General features: G+C 32.1%; 4 protein-coding genes across 8 annotated transcripts; 2 read left to right on the forward strand and 2 right to left on the reverse strand.

The window, feature by feature from the left end:
- Positions 1-410: 410 nt before the first annotated feature.
- LOC114173348 (uncharacterized) lies at positions 411-4,582 on the forward strand. Of its 2 annotated transcripts, XM_028057671.2 has the most exons (5): positions 453-545; positions 626-679; positions 2,651-2,730; positions 3,276-3,444; positions 4,224-4,582. In XM_028057671.2, the coding sequence occupies exons 3-5, from the start codon at positions 2,671-2,673 to the stop codon at positions 4,418-4,420; spliced, it is 426 nt and encodes a 141-aa protein (XP_027913472.1). In that variant the 5' UTR covers positions 453-545; positions 626-679; positions 2,651-2,670; the 3' UTR covers positions 4,421-4,582. The 2 variants fall into 2 exon arrangements, with proteins under 2 accessions (XP_027913473.1, XP_027913472.1); XM_028057672.2 differs by lacking the exon at positions 626-679 and having other exon boundaries at positions 411-545.
- Positions 4,583-6,560: 1,978 nt separating this feature from the next.
- LOC114174627 (agamous-like MADS-box protein AGL80) lies at positions 6,561-7,797 on the reverse strand. The gene is made up of 2 exons (XM_028059455.2): positions 7,719-7,797; positions 6,561-7,057 (listed from the first exon to the last, which is right to left on the reverse strand). Exons 1-2 carry the CDS (start codon positions 7,795-7,797, stop codon positions 6,561-6,563), a joined length of 576 nt encoding a protein of 191 aa, XP_027915256.2.
- A 6,886-nt stretch (positions 7,798-14,683) lies between these two features.
- On the forward strand, positions 14,684-17,851 carry LOC114169980 (Phototropic-responsive NPH3 family protein). Of its 4 annotated transcripts, none has more exons than XM_028055410.2 (6): positions 14,684-14,822; positions 15,062-15,199; positions 15,330-15,429; positions 15,737-16,351; positions 16,450-16,986; positions 17,123-17,851. In XM_028055410.2, exons 2-6 carry the CDS (start codon positions 15,102-15,104, stop codon positions 17,654-17,656), a joined length of 1,884 nt encoding a protein of 627 aa, XP_027911211.2. In that variant the 5' UTR covers positions 14,684-14,822; positions 15,062-15,101; the 3' UTR covers positions 17,657-17,851. The 4 variants fall into 4 exon arrangements, with proteins under 4 accessions (XP_027911211.2, XP_027911219.2, XP_027911229.2 ...); XM_028055418.2 differs by having other exon boundaries at positions 14,810-14,828; XM_028055428.2 differs by lacking the exon at positions 14,684-14,822 and having other exon boundaries at positions 14,837-15,199; positions 15,330-15,399.
- Positions 17,852-18,811: 960 nt separating this feature from the next.
- On the reverse strand, positions 18,812-20,979 carry LOC114174672 (uncharacterized). Its single transcript, XM_028059498.2, has 3 exons — positions 20,629-20,979; positions 19,644-19,832; positions 18,812-19,563 (listed from the first exon to the last, which is right to left on the reverse strand). The coding sequence occupies exons 2-3, from the start codon at positions 19,788-19,790 to the stop codon at positions 19,087-19,089; spliced, it is 624 nt and encodes a 207-aa protein (XP_027915299.2). The 5' UTR covers positions 19,791-19,832; positions 20,629-20,979; the 3' UTR covers positions 18,812-19,086.
- Positions 20,980-23,191: the final 2,212 nt, after the last annotated feature.

Below are 23,191 nucleotides of genomic sequence, written 5' to 3' on the forward strand. Positions count from 1 at the left end.
AACATAATTTAAACTCATATTTAACATACACTTAGGCCAGTTTCTTAAACTTGAAGTCGCAAACATCCACACAAACTAAACTTTATCTCCTTTTTAATATTTGTATTTTGAATTCCAAACGATTATTTGGTGGAAAAAATAATTACATTGTTAAGTTTTCCATTGCTACTGGGCGAATAAATCACGTAGTACAAAAGTGCATTTTAATATTCCTTCCATTTCATGTAAATAATGTTAGATGGTCACTTATAAAAACATAAAATTCAGCTTTTGATAGTGTTTTTAATTTAATTACATATTTGTAAAATCTCTATAGTGTAAACCTTTAAATATTTTAGAAGGCATGTTTGCTGGCAGTAAAAATAGAAATAATAATAAGTAGTTAAATTTACAGAACTAAATGCAATAGAAATGTTAACACCATTAAAAACGTGATTTACCAGAAACGACAGAGAAACGGCGTCGTGTCGTGTGGTTCGGGGGCGTATTGACGAGGCAAACGGAGTCGCCGGCAGAGGATTTGGTAGAACGAACGAAAGAAAAAGGTTTCGTTTTTCACTCATTCTTCTTCCCAAATCGAAATCTAACAACTTTTTCACTCCAATCTTTCGAATCCCTTTTGAAGTTCCTTCGCTGATCCCTCTCTCTGCTCGCGCTAACCTCGTACTCTCTCTCTCAGGTCATTTTTCTCTCACTTTCATCATTTTAACTTGCAATCTGTATGCTGTTTAATATCGTCAAAAGTTCTTCCTTTTGACTTCCTCCACATTGCTCCCGCTCTTATCGATAATTTGCGTCTTCTGGGTATTTCGTAATTGTAGTGGTTTAGTTGCGATTATCACACTACATGATAATAATATCTTATCATTATGTTTTTCAATTGGTTATTTATCGTAATGTTTCGTATTGTGCTTTAACTTTTTCCTTAAATCATGCGCTTTCCCATTTCCACCAATTATGTGCATTTAGAGTTAGACGTATTATGAGATAGACCTAAATTTGAACTGGTTAGCATCGTTCTGCTACTGATTGTGTGATCTTCATTTTCGGTGAAGGTGAGTTTGAAGTGATGTGATTTTGATTGCCTGAATGAGTACTTTTAGTTTGAAAGTAAGTTTATGGTATTAAATTCTCAGCTTTGCACATAAGTTGTTATATGTATTTTTTTTCCAGTAGTTGTAGTTAAACGAGAACAAAGTTGATTTTGAAGCATTGTAACCGGACACATCAATGTTTGTCAAAATCATGTTTCTTGTGCCCAGACCAGTGTCTGGGGAGTGAAATGCTTCCCCATACTACAAGCAATTCCACGTGCCTACAATCACATTTGATACTTGGCTGAGGCTCTGCTTCTGAGTGTCTTCTTTTTGAGTTTAACTTGCGTGATTTGATGAAGTTGGAGGGCTCGTTGGTTTGTTGGATTGTGTCTTTCTTAGACGCAGATTGGTCTTAGACACACTAACCTGCCACATCACTCAAGCCCACTCATCCTAAAGCACACTCACGCATACACTGACCCACTCACTTGTCATAACACCTAACCATCACACACAGGCACAGCACGAAACGCACACCTCACTAGACTATCACTCGCTCACTCATCACAGATCACACGAAATGCACAAAAATTCAAGTCCACTCACTTCACACACACGGAAACACTCATTGTTCACTCCACTTCACGAGATTGATCTCACGCGGTTCACTCATCCCTCACATTCACTCGGGGGGGTGGGAAGCACAGAGGAAGAAAATGATGTAATAGGGGGAAGAAGTTTTCTAGAATTTTGGATTTGAGAGAAACGGAGAAAGTGAGAGGTAATAGGGTTAGAAGAGTCAGTGAGGAGAAGGAATAGTTGGATAGCAAAGAGGAGAAATCAAGGTAACGAAGATATCCTCTCTTAATCTCCTCTATAGTTTCTATTGAATGGTTATTTTGAATCGATTGTTCGAATTGCTCGTTTATTTGGTGGATTTGCGTCAATTATTTGCTTTAATTTGAACATTCCTCCTCTACTCACTGGATTGGACTCCTGAGTGTTTCATGGATTTGCTTTACTCTATACTGTAATCACTGATTAGTTCAATGAATTTACGTTTTGTACTTGATTTTCTTGTTTATGAAGTTTAGTTTCAATTAGATTTGCATTCCTATGCAATTACTTTTATTTCCACCGATTATGATGCTTGCTATTAGTGTTTCATTGCTCAATTCTTGATTTGTATTCGCGTTTTATAATTTTAGTTGCTTTCTTTTCTGTTTTAGTTGATTTGTATTCACGTTTTATAATATTAGTAACTAGGATCAATTGCTAACTCTCTATTTTCATTTCAATTTACGCCTTAATATGTTCGATATCTAGGTTAGGATAGTTATTTTACCCTGTTACTTAATAATTTGAGTTTTAGGATGTGAGTTTTAGATTTTGCCTTTTAGTCATAATTGTAATCGGAAATTTACTATGTTTTATGAATTCCAAACGTGCTTGCATTGTCAATTGCCTCCTTGATTCATCATACACAAATCTCACCTTTCCTTGATAGTTTAGGTTTTCTAGAATATGTAAATTTGGGGATATGAACCAAAACTTGCGTTTTTGAAATAATTGTTCTAGTAGGTCATTAAATTCTAACATCATCTTCGTTTCAGATTCTGGAAAAGTTTTCGGAATGGCAGCAATTTACAGTCTTTACATCATCAATAAGTCTGGTGGACTGATCTATTACAAGGTATGGTTCTCTTTACTTTTTGTTGCTCACTAATTCAAACATCAAATTCTTTATGTTGGGTTTCTAAGAGATTTATTGTATATTCCCCTGATATTGATGGCAGAAAGCATATTTATTGTTGTTAAAGGTTTTTTTTTTTTCTAATGTGATTGAAAGCTAAAATTTTGACCTTGTCACAGTTTCTTTTTGCATTGTTAATTAAGTCTCATATGTCTGATCAGGTTGTATATTGAGCTTCAGTTCTAAATTCTGTTTAAGAAATGACCAAGATACCTTTTACATCTCATCCCATTGGTTCCTCAGTACATATGTCTGATATTTGGAGTTTTGTTTCTTTCTTAGAATCTAGAATTGTCAGCATGTTTAAGAAATATGCTGAATCTTACTAATTTGGATATGGACTTACTGGGAAGATTGTTAGCAATGATAGCTTAGTTTTCTTTCCGACCCTTTGTTTTAAAAAACCAATTTCAATATTTTAGTTAGTTTTAGTTAAGCTTTCCTTTTTACATGTTAGAATTACACGTTAATTCTTTTGCATTTAGGATTATGGGTCTGCTGGACGAATGGATACCAATGACAGCTTGCGAGTGGCAAGTTTATGGCACTCAATGCATGCTATCTCTCAGCAGTTATCACCTGTATTAGGCTGTTTAGGAATTGAACTTCTCCAAGCAGATACGTTTGATCTTCATTGCTTTCAGTCGCTGACAGGTAATTAGTCTTTAACAGTTGTTATTGCATTAGCTTTGCAATTTACTCGGTGAATAAAATTATTGGTTTGTCTGGTAGCTAGCACCTTTTCTTTTTCATGCACGCCTTTAAGGTCTTGCAGGTAGTTGTGGTTTGAGTATATATGAAGCTCTGATAACTATTGGTAAACCCCATTATAAATAAGGGGTACTTGATTGCTTTGGGATTTTAATCTTGATTCTTTCTAAAAGCTCTCGATAAATTAACAGATAAACCCCCTTATAAGGCAAAGTCCACTTAATACTTTCGCAATGCTATTTCTGTTGCAAACAGAAATGAATTATTTTCTCGAGCACCTGATTTTAGAGTTAAAAAACAGAATCGTTAAGTTGGCAGGCAGGTTGGGTTATTGTAGCAATAAATATAACTTTTTGGTGACATGACCCAGTATATTGACTATATTTGTTTTTTCTCAGCACTGTCATTTTTGTGATAATAAACACCCATTACTCCATTTTCCGATTCCTCTGGGTTACACCTGCATCTTCGGATTTGGATCAATGAACTTGAATTCTTGAGAGTTGACATTGTTCTAGATGTTTGGCTGTTGTTTAGCTGTTTCCTTACCCTACTTTGGCATTTGTGTTTCACACTTGTTTTCTTAATGGAACTATGTTTTTATTGCTTAACAGTTCTATATTCGGTTAAACGTCACTGGCAAAAATAAGCATGCAAGATTTCTCACTTTTATTTCTTCATATAATATTGGTATTAACAAAAATGTTCCTTCTCCCTTGCAGGGACTAAGTTTTTTGTGGTGTGTGAGCCTGGAGCTCAACACATGGAAAATTTACTGAAATTTGTCTATGAATTGTACACGGACTACGTTTTGAAGAATCCGTTCTATGAGATGGAGATGCCTATACGTTGTGAGCTCTTTGATATCAACCTAACACAGGCAGTTCAAAAGGATCGTGTTGCATTTTTGGGCCGATAAATTTATATCTTACCGTTTTCACATTTTTATATTTTGATTGAGTACATAATCTAAATATTCTCATTCAATTGCTTGTAACGTATCGTATTACTGCTAGCCTTTGTTGCTTTTCAGGCACAAAGCAACAACTATGATGTCTGAGATAAGATAAGTTTTCTGACATCCGAGATTCATCATTTTCGAGCATTGCTTTAGTATGGGTAGTTGTTGGAAATTGCCTTTGCCTACACATTATTACCTTGGCTGTGGTTTCAGGTTTGTAATGTGTGTGGAATTTATTTTCCCTTGGCGTTGGGTTCTTACGTCGTTGGTTATTGCTGTAATGGGTCAATAGTCAGTTGCAATGTTGCATATTCCTCAGCTGGTTACAAAATTTCAATCAGTTTACTGTTCTCAATGATCCAAATTATGCATAATAAAACTAAACAGACATTGTTTTTCTTATTCCTAAGTTCCAAGAGACTGACCACATTAATAACTTTTGGACTAGTGTTAGCTTTAAAATCATCACCAAAGTTATAACTAATAGACCATCTTTGATTGCCTCTAGATCATTTCTCCTTAACAAAGGCACTTCGTTAAATGTAGAAACTTGCTGATGGAATCTATGTTGCCTCTTAAGTTGTTAATATGTTCAAACTACTCTCTCTGTAATGGGTATGACCCTTTGTAGCCTTCAAATGTATAGCCAACTTGTCTCTTTTACTAAAGTTCTGGATATCTGGATCAAGAATTTTGTATGGTCTAAATACATCAGCATAACTACTTAAATCCAAAATTATATTTAAATATTAACTTTAAGATTTAGTATAAAACCTTTGTTCTCCATATTTATGTGTATATTTTGTTGCTTTGTATATTCTACATCTTTTGTTGATACTTTTATAACTTAGATATATTAATGCTAAAAAATTAATTTGCGTCTTTGTTAGAAGATGCTAATGTGACATCCAACTATAAAAATCAATTTTTATGATTAAAAGATATTGGGAGATGTATATGAGATTGATTTTATGTTGTCTTAAATTTTATAAGCTGAAATTAAGTCATATATGAAAACACTATTCTATAGATAAGGTCATTATAAATTTAAGAAAAAAAGTATTTTGTTTTAGAACATGATATTTAAATAATTCACAATATAGTTTATTTAAATTTGACGAGATTGTTTCCGATTAAATTTTATTATATGAGATTCTGATATTATTTTAAGATAAATATTAAAAATTAACTCGTATTAAATAATATAAGTAATTTTTTTTTTTTTACTAAATCTAAGATCAATATTATTTTATTTCTTTTACCTTGAGAGATTTTGATATTATTTTAAGATAAATAGTAAATATTATAAGAGATTCTGATATTTTATTATAAGATAAATATTAAATATTAAACTTTTATTTCTTTTACATTGAAGGAGAAGGGGAGAGGAAAGGGAGGGAAAGAGCATAGAGCAGGAAAAGATAGAATGGAGAGACAGAAAATGATTTTGTTTCATTTTAAAAAGATGTTGTTTCATTTTTTTTTTAATAATAGAAGTTATATATCCATTCAACAAAAGGATGGATCAATGGTATAATTACATAAACTAATAATAGAAAATCGTACACTGATGGGACACGATGTTGAGTAGAAGTTCCATGTTTTTGAGGTAGTTCCTACATTTTAACCATAGTGGGTATGTCTTGTTCAAAAATTTTACTTATTGTGAAACTATGAACACAATATAAGTCATGGTTTTGAAAATCTTATTGTCTTTCTTTACCACAGTTTGCAAAGTCAAAACTTATTCTAGAATAGTCAAAGCTTACTTATAATCATGCAAAACTTCTTGTGTTATATTAGACAAATCAAAAATATTTTTGGTTTCCAAATATAATTCAAACATGTGTTAAAATTTAGTGATTTTATTTTCATAAATAATGAAATCAACTATAAAATGTGAAGATAATATGCATGTATTACTTAATTGAAAAAACAATACATTAAAGAAACCAAAATAAAAACATAGTTTGAAGAGAGATATTAAACTAAGAATTGCAAATACAAATGAGAAAAACATAGAAACTCTCTCTTTAAAGGAAACATGGTTTTGATCAAAGACTTTTTGGACATTAACATCCGCAAAGGATTCCATGAATCAATGTTGGTTCTGAATGGTGTCTATATTGTTCTCTAGCCCTTGAACATGATGCATGTATCCATGTTCTTCTCCATTTTCAGTCACTGGTGCACCTTCTTGGATTTGGATCATAGTTATCTTCTTTTTTATTTCATTCAAGTTTTGATCAATCAACCATGAGAGATCATTCAAATCTATCAAACTAGGATTGTTAAAAACCCTCCCAACCCTCAAATATTGAAACATAAGATGAGTCATTTCTTTCTTCCTATTCTCATTCCTTTGTTTTGTTAACTGTTGTTGGCCTTTGATGATTATTTGTTTCAACAAGCTCTCTTGATTCAACATCTTTCTGCATTGTTTCTGCTCAGACATTTCCATGAACTTGGAAAGCACCCTTTGAACTTCTGGCTCAGATGGCCAAACCTCTGGTTGAGGATCATTTGGAGAATAGATTATAGCACATGCTTCAATCCCACAAAGGGTGGTAATTTCATTCATTTTCTTGATCAAACCTATTAATAAAACGAAGAAATGAGAAGTGATGTGAAGTTTGAAATTTTACTAAAAGTGTAGATATTTGTTTGAATGTATGTATTTATATGTCTGTGTGTATGAAACTCAGATACGGACACAGATACGACGGGGACACAAACACCAAAATAAGGCTAAATTGAAAAAATATGAGACACGATGTGTATATACATATTAGTTTCAAATAGTTAACAAACATATTGTCAACTAACACAAAAATGAATCTAATTTATTTATTAATATCTAAAAAGCGAAAAGTTGTGATCATATGATTTGCTCCTTATTTCTATAATCATAATAGAAATTTTCGTAATATTTACAAATTTGAGTTTTTTTAGAAAATTATTGGATTTGTGGTTATTAATATTGTGTTGAAGTCATGTCAAAAACAAGTTAAAGTAAAAAATTCTCTTTCAAATTAGACACTTTGCCAATACTATCATATACGAGACACAATTTATGAGATGTATCTGAGCTTCGTGTGTTTCTATATCATATATATTTTCATAAGAAAAATATATGAAACAATAAAAAATAAATAAAACTCTTTATAAACTAATTTATAGAATATTTCTCATATAGATAATATAAAGTTAATAATAATAGTTTATGTTTGAAGAGAATGAGAAATCAACAACTAACCATGTTTTCTTTTCTTTAAGGTTGTCTTCCTCTTTGAGTCATTGATGATGTATGTCAAATCCAACTTCTTTCTAGCCATAACACTGATCAGAAGAGAGTTATGAAAATATTGTTAATGTGAAGTGTTTTTCTTAGTTTTACTCTTTTGTTGTTTATATAAGCATATTTAAGATACAAGTATATTCAAATTAGGAAAGATTGTTAGGTGCATCAATAAAAAAATTTACTTACCAAATACGCAAAAAAAAAAATCATAATTAAATTCGTGTACGATGAACAATTAGCGAAATTTTACGGATTAAAAAAGTGATTAAACTAGCTTATATTTATTTTAATAAAAATACACTCCTAAAAAAAACTATTTTTTATGACGAGTTATTAAAAGTAGTTCTTTTTAATCAGATTTTAGATTTTGTTTTTTTAGGCTGAAACAGAATGATCGGAAAAAAATAAAAGTAATTTTTTAAATGTCTTTTTTTTTGTATAAAAAAAATCTCTAAATGGACCTAAAAGAGCTATGAGTTTTTAATGAGAAACAAAAGTTGGGTTTTCATGTTTAAACATTGAGGATAAGTGAAAAGGGTGGTCGTGTGTTATACTTGTGGAGAGAAATTCTTGATATTTAGAAATTATATTTAATAATAATTAATTGAAGTAGCTTATTTAAAGGATAAAAATCTCTCAATGGGATTACTTTTTCGTTAATTATTATATCACTAAAACGTGTATATTAAAATAAGATATAAGATTTGATACTATTTTCATCTTATTATTACAAAAACTTTCTATAGTTGAAAGATACTTCAATAAATCATTTACTTTTTAGGCGTGCATTAAAGTATTCTACAAAAATCCATTCATATATACAAAATTGGACAAATTATTATTTAAATGTGAAGTAGATCTTAAATCACCATTAATTAATACAAAATGAAAATGTGTCAATTATTTATTATTCTAATGCACTGAATATGTGTCATTCACTTTTAATTACATCTATATGAGAATTTCTCATAATATTGTTGCGTAGATCATCCACAGTATCACGCACAATGTCACCAACAAAACTGGTTTTTACATGTAGTTCTTTTATTATTATATTAGTTGTGCTATTTATTAATTACAAAATTAATTATCATTATACTTTTAAATGGCAAGAAATATTTTAATTTAAGAAAAACTAAATTAATTAATAAAACATACTTGATATGGTGATGCTTATTTGTATTTATTTTGGTTTTAGCTTTTGAAATACTTAACAATATATATAAATTTTTTTTATACGGAGTCCAGGAGATCAGTAAAATACAATGGAAGGAAATAATAAAAAATATTTAAACCAAAAATTGTAATGGATTAACTATTTAATTTTAGACTTAATATTTATTTGGTACTATTTTTTTATATTTATTTAATTTAGTTCTTCTTTTATTTTTACGGTCAATTATGGCCTAATTTTTGTCAAAATATTTAACGATAATAGAAACCATGACATTATTTGTATGATTTGGACATTTTTTTCTGATGTGATCCGTTATTGTCTTTATCCGTTATAATCTTTAATATTTTTGAAATAAAAATTGTGGATAAAAATTGATTTAAGGTTTGAAGAATTGGAATCGTTGTTTTGGCGTTTAAATACGTAAGTATTTTTCTTAATCAACAACAAAAACATTAGAATCCATTTTTCGTGTTGTGTGAATTTTCACCAACCCGTTAACTGATTTGAATTGCGAGAAAAATGGGACAAAGCTATTTGAATGGATCAATCGAAGTATAAAACAATCTCTCCTATTTGTCTTTTCAATTTTGTTAATTTTGTGGTTAAAATTAAAAAATTTCTCGCATCCCACGTGCTAAGGGGACAGTTTTCTGGTGTCTCCCATGCTCACATCGACTACATTTTATTTTCTAGTGTATTCATAGCTAGTTCGACCAAATATTCATTTTGTATAAAATGTTTAATAAACTTATAAAAAATGTTTAAAGAACTATAAGTGGAAATTAATCTATGTAGTTTAACTTTTCAAAAAAAGTTTCATTTAACTTATTTCAAAAGTAATATTTGACGCAGGGATAATTAAGTTTTAATTTACATAAAACAAACTTAATTCTTTTTTGTTTTACTGTTTTTACTATTAGTACTTATTTGAAAAGATGACTCAAAGATATAATAAGTGAATGAAAAAACAAGACACTGGAAATTATTCACCTAAATTTGAGACTGATACACACCCGAGTGACCTGTCACATCGATGGTGCTAGCTGTTTGGCAAACACGATTACCCGCAGGGGTTATTGTGCCTTTATTTTCCAATTTCAATTCATATAAAATCTAAGTTTCAAATTTAAGTTTGGATTAGACCGAAGGATGTGCCAAACACCAAATTCGTCATAAATGTTTTTTTAGTTAAATATACTTCGATGACTCATTTTAGTGAAAATTATAATTGTTTTTCTTTTTCTTTTTAATTTAGTTTAGTTTTTAATTTTAAAATTATATTAATTTTATTTTTTTAATTAAATTTTGTTAAATTTATTAATATTTCAAACACATTTTATGATAGTATTTTAATTACTTATATTATTTGACACATTATTTATTTGACTGTTAATTAAAAAATTATCATAAAATATATTTGAACCGTGAAATAAATTTAATAAAATTTGATTAAAATATTAAATTTATACAATTTTATAATTAAAAGACTAAATTAAATTAAAATTTCAAAAAAAAAAATTAATTTTCACAAAAAAAATCGGAGGTTTTAGCCTATGTTTTTATTTTAATTTATTAGAGAGTGGTTATGCAATGGGGTAGCCTCTTATCGATGGGTGACCATAGTGTTTGTTTGGAGTTTGAATCCGAAGCAAATAACGTAAGGGTCGGATAGAGAAATCACTCTAATTTGAATGGAAGAAAATCAAGATTGTGATGATTAGTCTGCATTCAAAAAGGGACCGTTTTCATAGATGATGTGAAAACACAAACCTAAATTATGACTGTGATCTGTACGAAAGCAATGTTCTATTATTACCAAGACCACCAATTATTGTAGAAGACGTCTCTCCTCTGAAACTTAACACATTTCAAACAAAAAGTAACAGCAGTTTCTTATAGAAAGGAAGTGATTAGGGATTGGATGGGGACTCAACAATTTTTCCAACTTCATTGCTATGTGGTTAGGTTACTTTATTCGATATCAAAATTTCTGGATCGTGTGTCATACGTACCCTACACCATGCATGTGGTTTCTTCTTTTTCATATATATATCCAAATCTATCACACTTTTATTTTACCTACACGTTTGTTCTTTCTATCTTTTTCTTTTCTTATCTCATCATATAATCTATAAACATATAACTTTTATTCTATTTAAATATGTATTAAGTGTTGACGTACCTTTATATATATATATATATATATATATATATATATATATATATATATATATATATATATATATTGCTCTTATGATTTTAAAAACTAATTAGTATAATATTACTGAATAAATAGGAGGAAATAAGTGATTATATAAGGGAAGAAACAAAATTGTGTGTCCTCTGAGTTTTTGGTCAAGTTTAGAAAACATCAAACTTAATTTTCTAACTCCACCTTTTAAGAGATAGTTTGCAACAAAGATTTGGCATGCACGAACATGTGATTAAGGGTTTTGAAAGATATCTCACTCAATTTTATTATGATGTTGATGTCAGGAATTTAAGTGAGTCTAAATTTTATATTGGGTAAAAATGAAAAAGTGAAACATCATATAAGGACGAAGACCCATAAATTCATTATTTTAAAGTTTTGGATTGAGAGTGATGTCAATGACTTATGTGGTTGGACTCAGGTCTCATTGGTGTTGTATCTATCCAGCGAACCTCCTCCTTTGAAAAATTCAACAAGTGGTATCAGAGCCAATGGTTAAAACCGGCTTAGAGACGAGTACAGTGTAGTGTCCATGTATCAAAAGTCTTCATGGCAAAACTTCTGCTGGAGGGGGAGTGTACCAATGTGGTGGAAGGAACTTCACATTGGGTAGAGATGAGAAAATAGAGTACCATATAAGGACGAAGACCCACAAACTCATTGTCTTAAGGTTTTGGGTTGAGAGTATATTAATATCTTATGTAATTGAGCTCAAATCTCATTAGTGTTGTATCTCCCTGATGAACATCTTCCTTTGAAAAACCCAACACAATATCTTTAATATAAATTATGGAGCCACGTTCAAAGCTAGATATAACACAATTTTAACTTTAGTAGTGTCGAATAACTCTTACCTTGCTTGAACACAACATTTATATGTGGTTCAATGTACCTATCTACACATAGACTTTAATTTTTATCTGAACTCCAATAAACTAAAGTACAAATATACTATATATATTAACGTATGCAAGTTTTATTTTTGAAATAGAAAACAAACAAGTTCTTGTTGAATGATTTCAGAGAAGTAACGAAGGGATACTATTCAAGCATTAAGAGCCAATAACGTAAAACATGAAATAACATGACATGACACCACATTCAATAAAAAAATCTAAAAGAAAATAAATTTGTTAGTGTTCCTCACTCACTTTGTTTTCTAGAATGTTTTTTTTCTATGAAATTTTAGTCATTTTTTTAACTCAAACACATTTTTTTAATTAATGAGTATTTCTATTATAGTGTAATAGTTGTCGACGGAATTTAGATCGTGCTCGATTGAACAAATTTATCAAACGTGTGATTTGGAGAGACAAGTATTGAACTTGTTTTATGTTTCATTCTAATGATTTAAGAGCGAAAGAAAAAATGAATTTGCGGGATTGCACCAAAATTTAGGAATAGCAATATGTGTTTTGTTTGTCGGGCCGGTCCGTAGCTCCGCAAAAATAATGCGGGGCGGGCCAGGATGGCGGGCCAGGATAGTGAATCCGTAGGCCTTCAGTGGTTCGGCCTACAGAAGCCCATATAGTCTGTGTGGGTTGGCGCGTGACCCGTGCGGGCTGGCCCGCAAAGTCTGCGTGTATATCAATTACTTTTATTTGATGGACTATTGCATTAACGTTTCAAATTCTTGTATGATTGGAAAAGACAAATATTATGTATTTTTTAACATGCTAAAATTTAAAGAATACATCATTTATGTCATAGTACGAATATGAATATGAATATGATGAAAATGTTGATTTATCAATTTATCATCCAACTCTCCAAAGTTTTGGCTTGATTTTGTTAACTTCTTAAAGTTTCCCATTTTAAAAAAAAAATTATCATGAGAATTAAAATAAATTAAAAAAAGTGGACTAGCCCACAAGTTCGCAAACTCGCATTTATGTGAGACGGACCAGACTTTTCAACCTACAGTTAAAATGCATGATGAAACATGCCGACCCACATTGTGCATACTAAATGCGGGTCGAACCTAAATAGGTTGCTAGACCGACTTGCATTGTCACCCTTACCAAAATTCCATCTCTTCAACAATGTTGAGATTTGCAAGTATCAATAGACATTTTACCGTTATATCCCTATTGTTGTTGGAGTTAAATAGCAATGAAGCTTCTTTATGGTTCGTGGTGGAAGAAAAAGTTAATAATTGGTGATAGAGAAAGAATCGATTTTGGTTCCATAAACACACACACACACACACACACACACACACACACACACATATATATATATATATATATATATATATATATATATATATATATATAATATATATAATATTAAATAACAATAAAGATAAATCTATAACTATATATAAAGGGGATTTTCTCTTTTGTGTTCACATTTCATAATTCCAACTTTACCCTTTACAATTTAATTATTTATTAAATTTTTAAAAGATAACGGTTACTTTTACAAGTTTTTATAAAACTATTTACTTATCTCCTTCTTCTTTTTTCTCTTACTATTCATCAACAGTTATTTTTCTCATATTTTCTCCATACATTTTACTTTAATTTTTATAAATATACTTTTATTTTGTTCATTAACTTAATAACATTACAATATTATCAATTATTAATATAATTCAAAAAATGTGTACACACATGATAGCGCCTGTGTTTACCCTACTAATAATAATAGTAATTAAATCATATTATTTTTAACAAGAATAATTTTATTTTCAATCTGTTAATTTTTTTTATCTATTGTTATGCCACTGAAAGTCATGCTTATTGCATTTATTTGAAAAAAATATAAGTTAATTTATCGGTGTTTAAGTTTAAACTTGAAGTTATTTGTTGAATTCAAATTGTATAGTATAAGGAGTATAATATAGTACATTTTTAAAAAGTAAATTATATTCCTAGATCATAAATATTTAATAATATATTTATAAAAATAGTTTATTTTTATATCTCAATTTTTATATTGTTCCCTTCATGAAATGATTTAGCCCAAAAAATTACCCATAAATGTCCTCATAGGCCCAAAATAAAGTATTCCTTTACGCGGGACTTCAAAAGTATATTTTGTAAACAATAAAAAAACTTAAGTAACTCTCACAATTCACGTCATTAACAGCATTTTAATTACTTAAAAATAATACTTATATAAATACATCATATATATTTTTTATATGAAATATTAATTTTTGATTTTTATAATAAATCGTAGACATCAAAGTTTTCTTTCTAAATATTGAACGTGCATGTTTAAAGACAATATTTTCAAACAATGTTTATCTTTAAATACGTCAGTTTTTAAACCTTGAAATACTTCTGTACTGATTTTAGACCATCATAATGGCAAAGAAATAATAATAATAATAATAAGTGTAATTTTAGGAAATTAGAAATGGGCCAGGGTTCTGTTTAGTTTGTGGACGGGAATGTGAAAGAAATTCAACTTCCCATGTGGAAACAAACGGCGTTACAAGCCAATCAACATGCAACGATCTCATCCTTTCCACACAAACTCCCCCAACCATGCACCACACACCATCAACTACATCTTTATGCTTGCAATTTGCCCCTCTTGCTTCTTCATAATGTCGATACTACCCCTACAGTTTCTTTTCGTATTCAAAACAAGACCCTCTTTTCGTAATTTACTCAACCCATCATTTCTTGGATTAACGTTGCTTTGAGACTGATTTGAGGTTCAGGTTCTAACTCTATCCTGTTTATTCCACAATACTTTTTCAGTTCGGCATTGATGTTCTTATTTCAATAAAGAAAAAGAAAAAACCAAGTTCCAAAGGATAAAAACCTTTAATACTCCTAGTCCTGAAGAAAATGTACGAGGAATCTACAAACATAAAAGATTACCTCCAGCCTGAACAATTACTGATTCAATCTGTTTCCTTTCTTTTCTGATTCACCATCCACTGTAACATAGAAAAAAGTATCGTGCGTGAGCTTCAAAATCAGTACCTGCCATGGTGGATCTTGGAGAGAAAACTGTACCTGCTGGTGGTGACTTGTCTCTGAAGAAGAAGGAGCTTCTTTCTAGTGCCATGAAGAGAACAAGTGAATGGTATGCTTCTTGTCTTCTGAAACTAATGCTTTGGATGCTTTTTGTCAAATGTGCATAACCTGCTTCTCTTGTATACGTTGTTGCCTTCTGTTTGATAGACTGAACTATGAGTTGAAATACTTTATTACAGGATTTTCTCTCAGGAGATTCCAAGTGATGTCAACGTTCGAGTTGGGGAAGATTCCTTTTCGTTACATAAGGTAGCGAACCAATCCAAACACGACTCTTTGGTACATATATCAAACTTAATACTAATAGTCTCAAGAACATGGTAAGAAACTAACAATTTCTTACTCTCGTTATTCGTTCACTTGTTGTAGACCTCATTGGACTCTTCAGTTTATATCCAACTTAGGAGTCTCTGCTGTTCAATAGCTTGAACATCTCAATTAGCTTGAGTTTATATCCAACTTTTTCGATTTCTGCCTAAAACTTGAACTGGAGTCAGGAACAAGAAAAGTGTATGCTATAGTTTGGCGTATGGAATTGTTTTACTATGTTGCTCATTCTCTAACACGTCTCCTTCCTTAATTGCAGTTTCCATTAGTTTCCAAGTGTGGATACATTAGGAAACTCGTCTCAGAATCTAACGATGCTGACGTTTCATTCATTGAACTCTCTGATGTTCCTGGTGGAGCAGAAGCATTTGAGCTGGCAGCAAAGTTCTGCTACGGAATAAACTTCGAAATTAACGTTGAAAACATTGCCACACTACGCTGTGTGGCTGAGTATCTTGAGATGACAGAGGACTATTCAGTTGGAAACCTGGTGGGAAGAACTGATTCTTATTTGAACGAAGTGGCACTGAAGACCATTGCAGGGGCCGTGTCTGTTCTGCACATCTCAGAGACTCTCCTTCCAATAGCAGAGAGAGCAAAGTTGGTGAGTCGATGCATAGACGCCATTGCATATATAGCATGTAAGGAAAGCCAATTCTGTTCATCTGCAAGAAGTGAGAGTGGCACTGAGGGAGTGGTGTCTTCCGTGGCATCGAACCAGAAACCTATAGTTGATTGGTGGGCTGAAGACATGACTGTGCTCAGAATCGACATTTTCCAAAGAGTTATAATCGCAATGATGGCAAGAGGGTTTAAACAGTATGCCATTGGTCCCATCCTAATGCTCTATGCTCAGAAATCTCTACGAGGTTTGGTGAGATCCCTCTCTAGAATGATAAATATGATTTTATGGATACATTGATAAGTGGATTCTGTTCTTTAACTCTTAACTCTTATCTCTCCCTTTAACAGGATGTATTTGGAAAGGCAAGGAAGAAGATTGAGCCGCGACAAGAGCATGAAAAGAGGGTTGTTTTAGAGACAATAGTGAGCCTTTTGCCAAGGGAGAAGAATGTGATCTCAGTAAGCTTTCTTTCAATGCTGCTCCGAGCAGCAATATATCTTGAGACCACGGTTGCTTGCAGGCTTGATCTGGAGAAGAGAATGGCCATGCAGTTAGGGCAAGCTGTTTTAGATGATCTTCTCATTCCTTCCTATTCTTTCACTGGAGACACGTTGTTTGACGTGGATACAGTGCAGAGGATCACCACTAATTACCTAGAATCTCAAACGGGAAACCACTTAGTCCACAATGTAGATGATGAGTACTTTTCTTCTCCACAGAGCGATATTGAACGGGTTGGGAAGTTAATGGAAAACTACCTTGCTGAAATAGCCACCGACCGAAATTTACCAGTTCCAAAATTCACCTCTTTGGCAGAATCAATTCCTGAACAGTCCAGACCAACAGAAGATGGGATGTATAGAGCCATAGACATCTATCTTAAGGTTCAGACTACATTCCTTTTTCTATATCAAGTTAATCATACTCCAGATTTCATATTAATTGTGATACTAATCCAATTATTTACATGAAAGTTTGTTCTGAATTAATGCTGATAACGTTTGAATTGACCATTCACAGGCTCATCCTGCTGTAAGTGACATGGAGAGAAAGAAAGTCTGCAGCGTGATGGACTGTCAGAAATTATCTCGAGAGGCATGTGCACATGCTGCACAAAATGACCGGCTACCCGTCCAAACCGTGGTTCAGGTTCTCTATTACGAACAGCAACGGCTTCGCGATGCCATGAATGGCAACGGAAGCGGGGAATCTTCGGTTGATTCCAAACTGAACGTATACTCCTCTGATCTTCATCCGGTTTCAAATGAGCTCTCTACTCTACGAAGAGAAAATGAAGACCTGAAATTAGAACTAGTGAAATTGAAAATGAGACTCAAAGAGATTGAGACCAAGACGCTTAAATCTGCAGTGAACAGTCCTGCGGTGAGTGTTTCACCTTCTGCTGATAAACCTCCTTTGCCTCGAAGATCATTCATGAGTTCAGTTTCCAAAAAACTTGGACGGCTTTCTCCGTTTGTGCGTGCCGATGGTGTTGCACCTTTTGGCAAAGCTCGCACTAAACCAGATAAGAATCGACGCCACTCCATTTCCTGAGGCTCTTGATAATTCCTTCCTGGTGTCAGATTAAAGGTTCTTCCTTAAATTCACGGGGATGAAAAATACAGGATTAGTCTTTCACAGTTTTTGCTTCATCTTCATCCCGCGTAGATTGTAAGATCATGATCCTTTGGTGTGAACTATGTTTTGAAGTTTGATGAAAAATTAAATATAATTCTAGACTTGGATTGATTTCTATCTGGTAGGGAGGGCTGTAATACAAGAATAATAAACTTAATTTAACGTTGATAATACTTGCAAGAATCATAATTCTTCCCATCAGTCTAGCATAATCAGTTAAGAATCCCAGATAGCAGAATACATTGGATTTTCATTTCATTCACTTATATTAGCGTAGCATCTTGTTGAAAATAATTCCGTAAAGTTATAACTACGGCCATATAAAATTCATTTTGTACTATTAACTCTGATCAGGGGAAAGATAGGAATGGAAATCATCTGCATTTCGTACAATATTGACAATGAATCGTCAAAAAATCATCAATGTAAATGTCACCCAGAGCACTTTCATATGCATGAGACTATAAAAGTTAGGTGGGTCAGCTTCTTCTCGGAGTGAGATCATGTCTTCATAAAGATAAATGGACCATAAAATCACTGGAAGAATACAAAGTCTGATAACTGCAGTTGGTGGGGTCTATGTGAAAATTATGAAGTCCTTGGAGATAAAAAGCTTCTGTAAAGGGAATAATAGACTAATAGTTCAAATGACAGCCTTGCATTGTCGGTGCCGGTGTCTAAAGCCTAATCATAACGAAAAGAAAGAGATCATGCTTCGGTTTCGAATTCATGAATATTCTAAAGGCACGAAATGTTGTAAGTGAAAACATCTTTTGGGACAGACCTTATCAAAACATGTTAAAAAGATGTTTAACTACCTGGAAGAGAATATGCTGTTCATTTGGCTTGTAAGTTCATGAATCACCGTGGAAAATAAAAATTAAATTAATGAGAAAATAAAATCTTGAAAATGTTTTCTCCACTGATGCTTTCACAGTCAATACGAGTTTCATTAAATGATTTGATTAATTTAAGGGGACGGCATATATTGCTTTCTCAGACACAGCTCCATGTTTCATGGTTTCCGGGGGCAAAATGATGTAAATCTGAATAGTCACATGACCGAAGAAATATCAACCGTAGGTGATTCCGGAATCATAATTGGTTTCTTTAACCATGAAAAACACCTAAGATTTATACAAGACATAATCACACCCTCACCATTAATAGCTACGAAGAAAATTTCACGGATACACCGCTCACCAAATTAGTCTCTAACATTAATTAAGTATACATACATTGACCTTAAAATATGTTTAGGTCGTGTTCATGCTCAACGCTAACGAAAACCAAGGTGGCTGCTTCGATTCTCTTCTTTTGATTGTTCTTCAATATCATAGCTGTTTCTAATTCAACTTTGACACCCTCTGGTTGAATGTGGCACCTGGGCAAGACCAATTATACCTCCGCTTCAATTCTTCTATAGTTGAATGACTGCTATGACGTGTCTTCAATCTTGTCTTGTTTATAAGGCTGGATCTAGTAGAAGAAGAAGACAAGCTATGCGCTGAACCTGAAGTTAGTGGTGTCTCCACTTTCTTGCGATTGTAACATGACGGGCCTAGTGTCAGCTCAATCTCGGTCTCGTTTATAATCTCTAGAACTCCATTGCTGTCAGATTGTGCATTGTCCTCAGTGGTTGGTATTTCAAGATCAAATTTTAATTTAGGATTTTTCAATGCACCTTTATGATAACCATGTTGAGTTAGACTAATCACATTTGTTAAGTTCCATCCTCGTTCGTTTACTTCAGTGCCTCTGTTGGCTTCCGTATTTTTCATCAATATCTTCTGAATCCCATACAAACGGTGAAGTTCATACACCTGAAAACATTTTCAAGGCACTCAATGAAGCTGATTGAGAAAAAATGGCTCAAAGGAACATAGAGAAAGAGATGAAGTACCTGTTCGTTGAAAGTGTCTTGGTGTTTTAGCATTGTCATCCGCATGTATTCCTTGTCGCAAGGCCTAATAAGCTTCTCCATGGAGATTTGTTCAGCTTCTTTAATGAAGTTAACAAAACTCCTTATGTTGGAATGTTCAGAATGCATTTTTATGGTATCACCACGTTAATATTAGTACCCACAGTTCAGCTGAAATGAGAAAAATATCAACTTATAAGGTAGTTTGATCAATGAAAAATTTCTGAGAAAAAAGTACCCTTTAAGCCTAATTCAAAAATGAGGGCATCAACATCCATTGCTTATCTCATTCCACAATTTTGGACCACAATTATATGAAATAAATGAATTCTCAACAACAAAAATAAATAAATCTTGGGATATTCCTTTTCTTGTTGAATGTTCCTACCATGATAACTTTACGCATATATCAAGGTATACAGACATTATTATGTCATTTTTCACATTGTTATCCTTCCAATTGCTGCATTATTTAATACACAACAAAGCTAATGCTTTCTTTTCTTTTGGTTTGTCCAGTTTAAAACTGCTTAGTGTGATATCATTAGGGTTATAGCCTGGTAATACGTTGTGATTAGGGTTCCATCACCATGCTTTATTCACCTCAATCTCTTAAATAAATGTCAATACTTTTAAATGATAATCCCTGACTCCTTTTTCGAAGATACCGAGTTAAAAGAAAAGAGTTATGATCCATCAGAATAAAACCAATGACATAATAAAAATTCTGACAATCATCAAATTAGAACAAAGTAACATTCCCACGCTCTTTTGTGCCATGCAAATGGAGAAAAACTCAATAGGGCCAATGGGAACGAAAAGACGTTCATCAGTTTCACAATCAGCAGGTGAGATTCAAAAAGAATATGAAACAGAACTTCTATCTATCATGAACATTTGATTAATTAATTTTATGAGATCTTCTACTAATCAAAGCAAAATTAACAGACATAGATTCAGCTCTAACCTGTGAGTGAGAGTGAACCCAAGATATCACAACACTTTCTGTCCTGTATAAGAAGACAAGAAGAAGAAAAGGTCTCTCAAGCAAAGGCATGAGGACACTCCTTTCGCTACTACTTCAGCGACAACCATGTTTATAAGAGAAACACTCTGCCACTCTTTTCTCACACTCCAATATCAGAATTGTCAGAGTACACTGTTGGAGATTAAATATAATACTACATCACAACAACACAACTGAAACTTTAAGATTTTTCTGAAAGACACTCACGGAAATCAAAGTGCTATTTGCATGAGGTTTGAGGCACGCCAAACAAACCCCAGCACCTTGGCCAATGCAATTCAAGTTTTATGGATGAAATACCTGAGACATGAGACAGGTCCAGCAATGCGGTTATATTAAATTATACTCCATTACCATCAGTTCTTTTTTATATATAATTGTTTAGAATCGCAATGCTTTGGTTTACTCCACACAAATCATGAATCCAGCAGCTTAGTCTGCTGAGATGAATCACATGCACCTTACTTTTTGTATCGCAGATCTCAATTATAGTACTGCATTACCAATAAACAAATTGCAATCCAAGCGTGTTGCATATACAAATTCCCTCTATCTATTTCCATTACATTGATAAGCAAAACAGAATTATCAATTATGATTTACGAATATGTGTATATCGGAAGTCTCACGTGTCACAAACTTCATCTCACGAACTAGTTTATGAGTAACACTTGTATTAGATATTCTAAATGCTAAACAACGGCAATACACGGAGTATATATGGTTTATGTAAATAAAAGAGGTTTCATGCATATGCATTAATTTCATAGATGTACAATGTTCATGAAAAGTGGTTGAGATTTAGATGCATGTATGTGTGTATATATGCATTGGTTGGTGTTATCAAGGTGAGCACATGGTGGTTAGGTTGCGGCTCTGTGCTTTTAGAGTGTGGATTATGCAGCAGAAGAAGTTTATAAAAAATGTTGGGGAAATTGAGAGAGGGATGTGGAATGGAAGCACGCTTTGCCTGGGTAGAAAGGTGCATTTGCATGGAGCAGTGGGTCCTATGGGTGTGCTAGTAAAGGGTAAAACTCAGAGTTGCACTGCCTTCTGCTGTTCTTCGGTCCCACCTCGATTGGATATTCGGTCAAATTTTGTATACACAAAACCGAAACGGAAAACCAAAGCCCACATAATGAGTATTGGGTTTCCATGGGCCTTGGATTCAGGACAGTTTCTTCTTCCTGCACCCCTAAAACTTCTTTTCCCATTTTATTTCTTTTATCATTGGAATTATGCAATCTGAAATTTATTTAAAAATAAAAATAAATTTTGAATTATATAATCTGAAAATTATTTTTAATTTCCAAATTTAACTTTATTTAAAAAACTTTTAGAATACCCGATGAAAGTTAAAAAATAACTTTCAAATTGTAATAAGGACAAAATGGAGAAAAAGATTATAGAAACTGTCATGAATCAGAACCAACAATAAACAAATTTGAATTTGGGCCTATTGGTTAGAGAACTGGAAATATCTACAAGCTAAATGGTTCGAAGAATGCATTTACCACCGTTTGATTTATTCTTTTACAATTTAATGGTTGTTATTATTTTCATAATTTATGTTTAACTTTTTGAAATCTAAAAATTCCGTACAAATCATCCGCAGATTTTCCGGATATGCAGATTTCAAATAACTTTACGAAATAAAATGTTTCATTATTATTATATGTATAAATAATTAAACTAAAAAACATTAAAATGTTTATTTATAAAGGACATAAAAATTAAATTTATTGTATTTTGTTCTCATAGTACTTTTTTTTTTTTGGCTTTTTTACATGGCATTATCTTTGAAATAAAGAAATAATTGACATAATTATATCCCTAACCATTAAACCAAGACTAATACTAGTTTTGATTACAGAGTCCAGCTCAAAAGTCTAAAGTGCTACATCTTTCTCAATGGATCTTCTATCCTTCCATAATTCCATTAACGTCAATCATCACTCAATAATTGTTCCAACCTTTAACCTAAAGTATTTGGTAAAATAAACTGATTTCTAAACACTTTTTTAAAATAACATGTTTTAACATGTGTTCTCTTCTATACTCTTTCAATTAGCTTTTGAATTATTTCCATCAAGTGAAAAATTAAAGAGTATAGTATTTTACATTTATAATTTTAAAGAACTAAACAATTAATTGTGTTTTACAGACCAGAATATTTCCCTATGCTAATTTTAGCATTTTTACCATTTTTAGACATTGAAAAAAAAACAAAACAAATATTTCGTAATGAATTTGCTCGTCTCATTTTACAGTGAAATTATTCATTATTACTTATCAACAAGTAACCATGAAATTGAATCTTAATTAATCTTAGCTTTGTAGAGAAAATGAGCGTTGAATCAGCCAATCCCTATTCACACTTCATGAAGACTTTTTTATCCGCCAGAGACGGATCTATGTGCATAAATGATAGCTTCAGAAGTCACATGCTTTCAATAATACTTTTTCTTGTATTAATGGTATCCACTTTATTTGTTATTTTTTA

The sequence above is a fragment of the Vigna unguiculata genome, chromosome 2 (assembly GCF_037176805.1).
Source record: "Vigna unguiculata cultivar grain cowpea cultivar isolate G323 ecotype 2 chromosome 2, ASM3717680v1, whole genome shotgun sequence".
NCBI classification, from domain to species: Eukaryota; Viridiplantae; Streptophyta; class Magnoliopsida; order Fabales; family Fabaceae; genus Vigna; species Vigna unguiculata.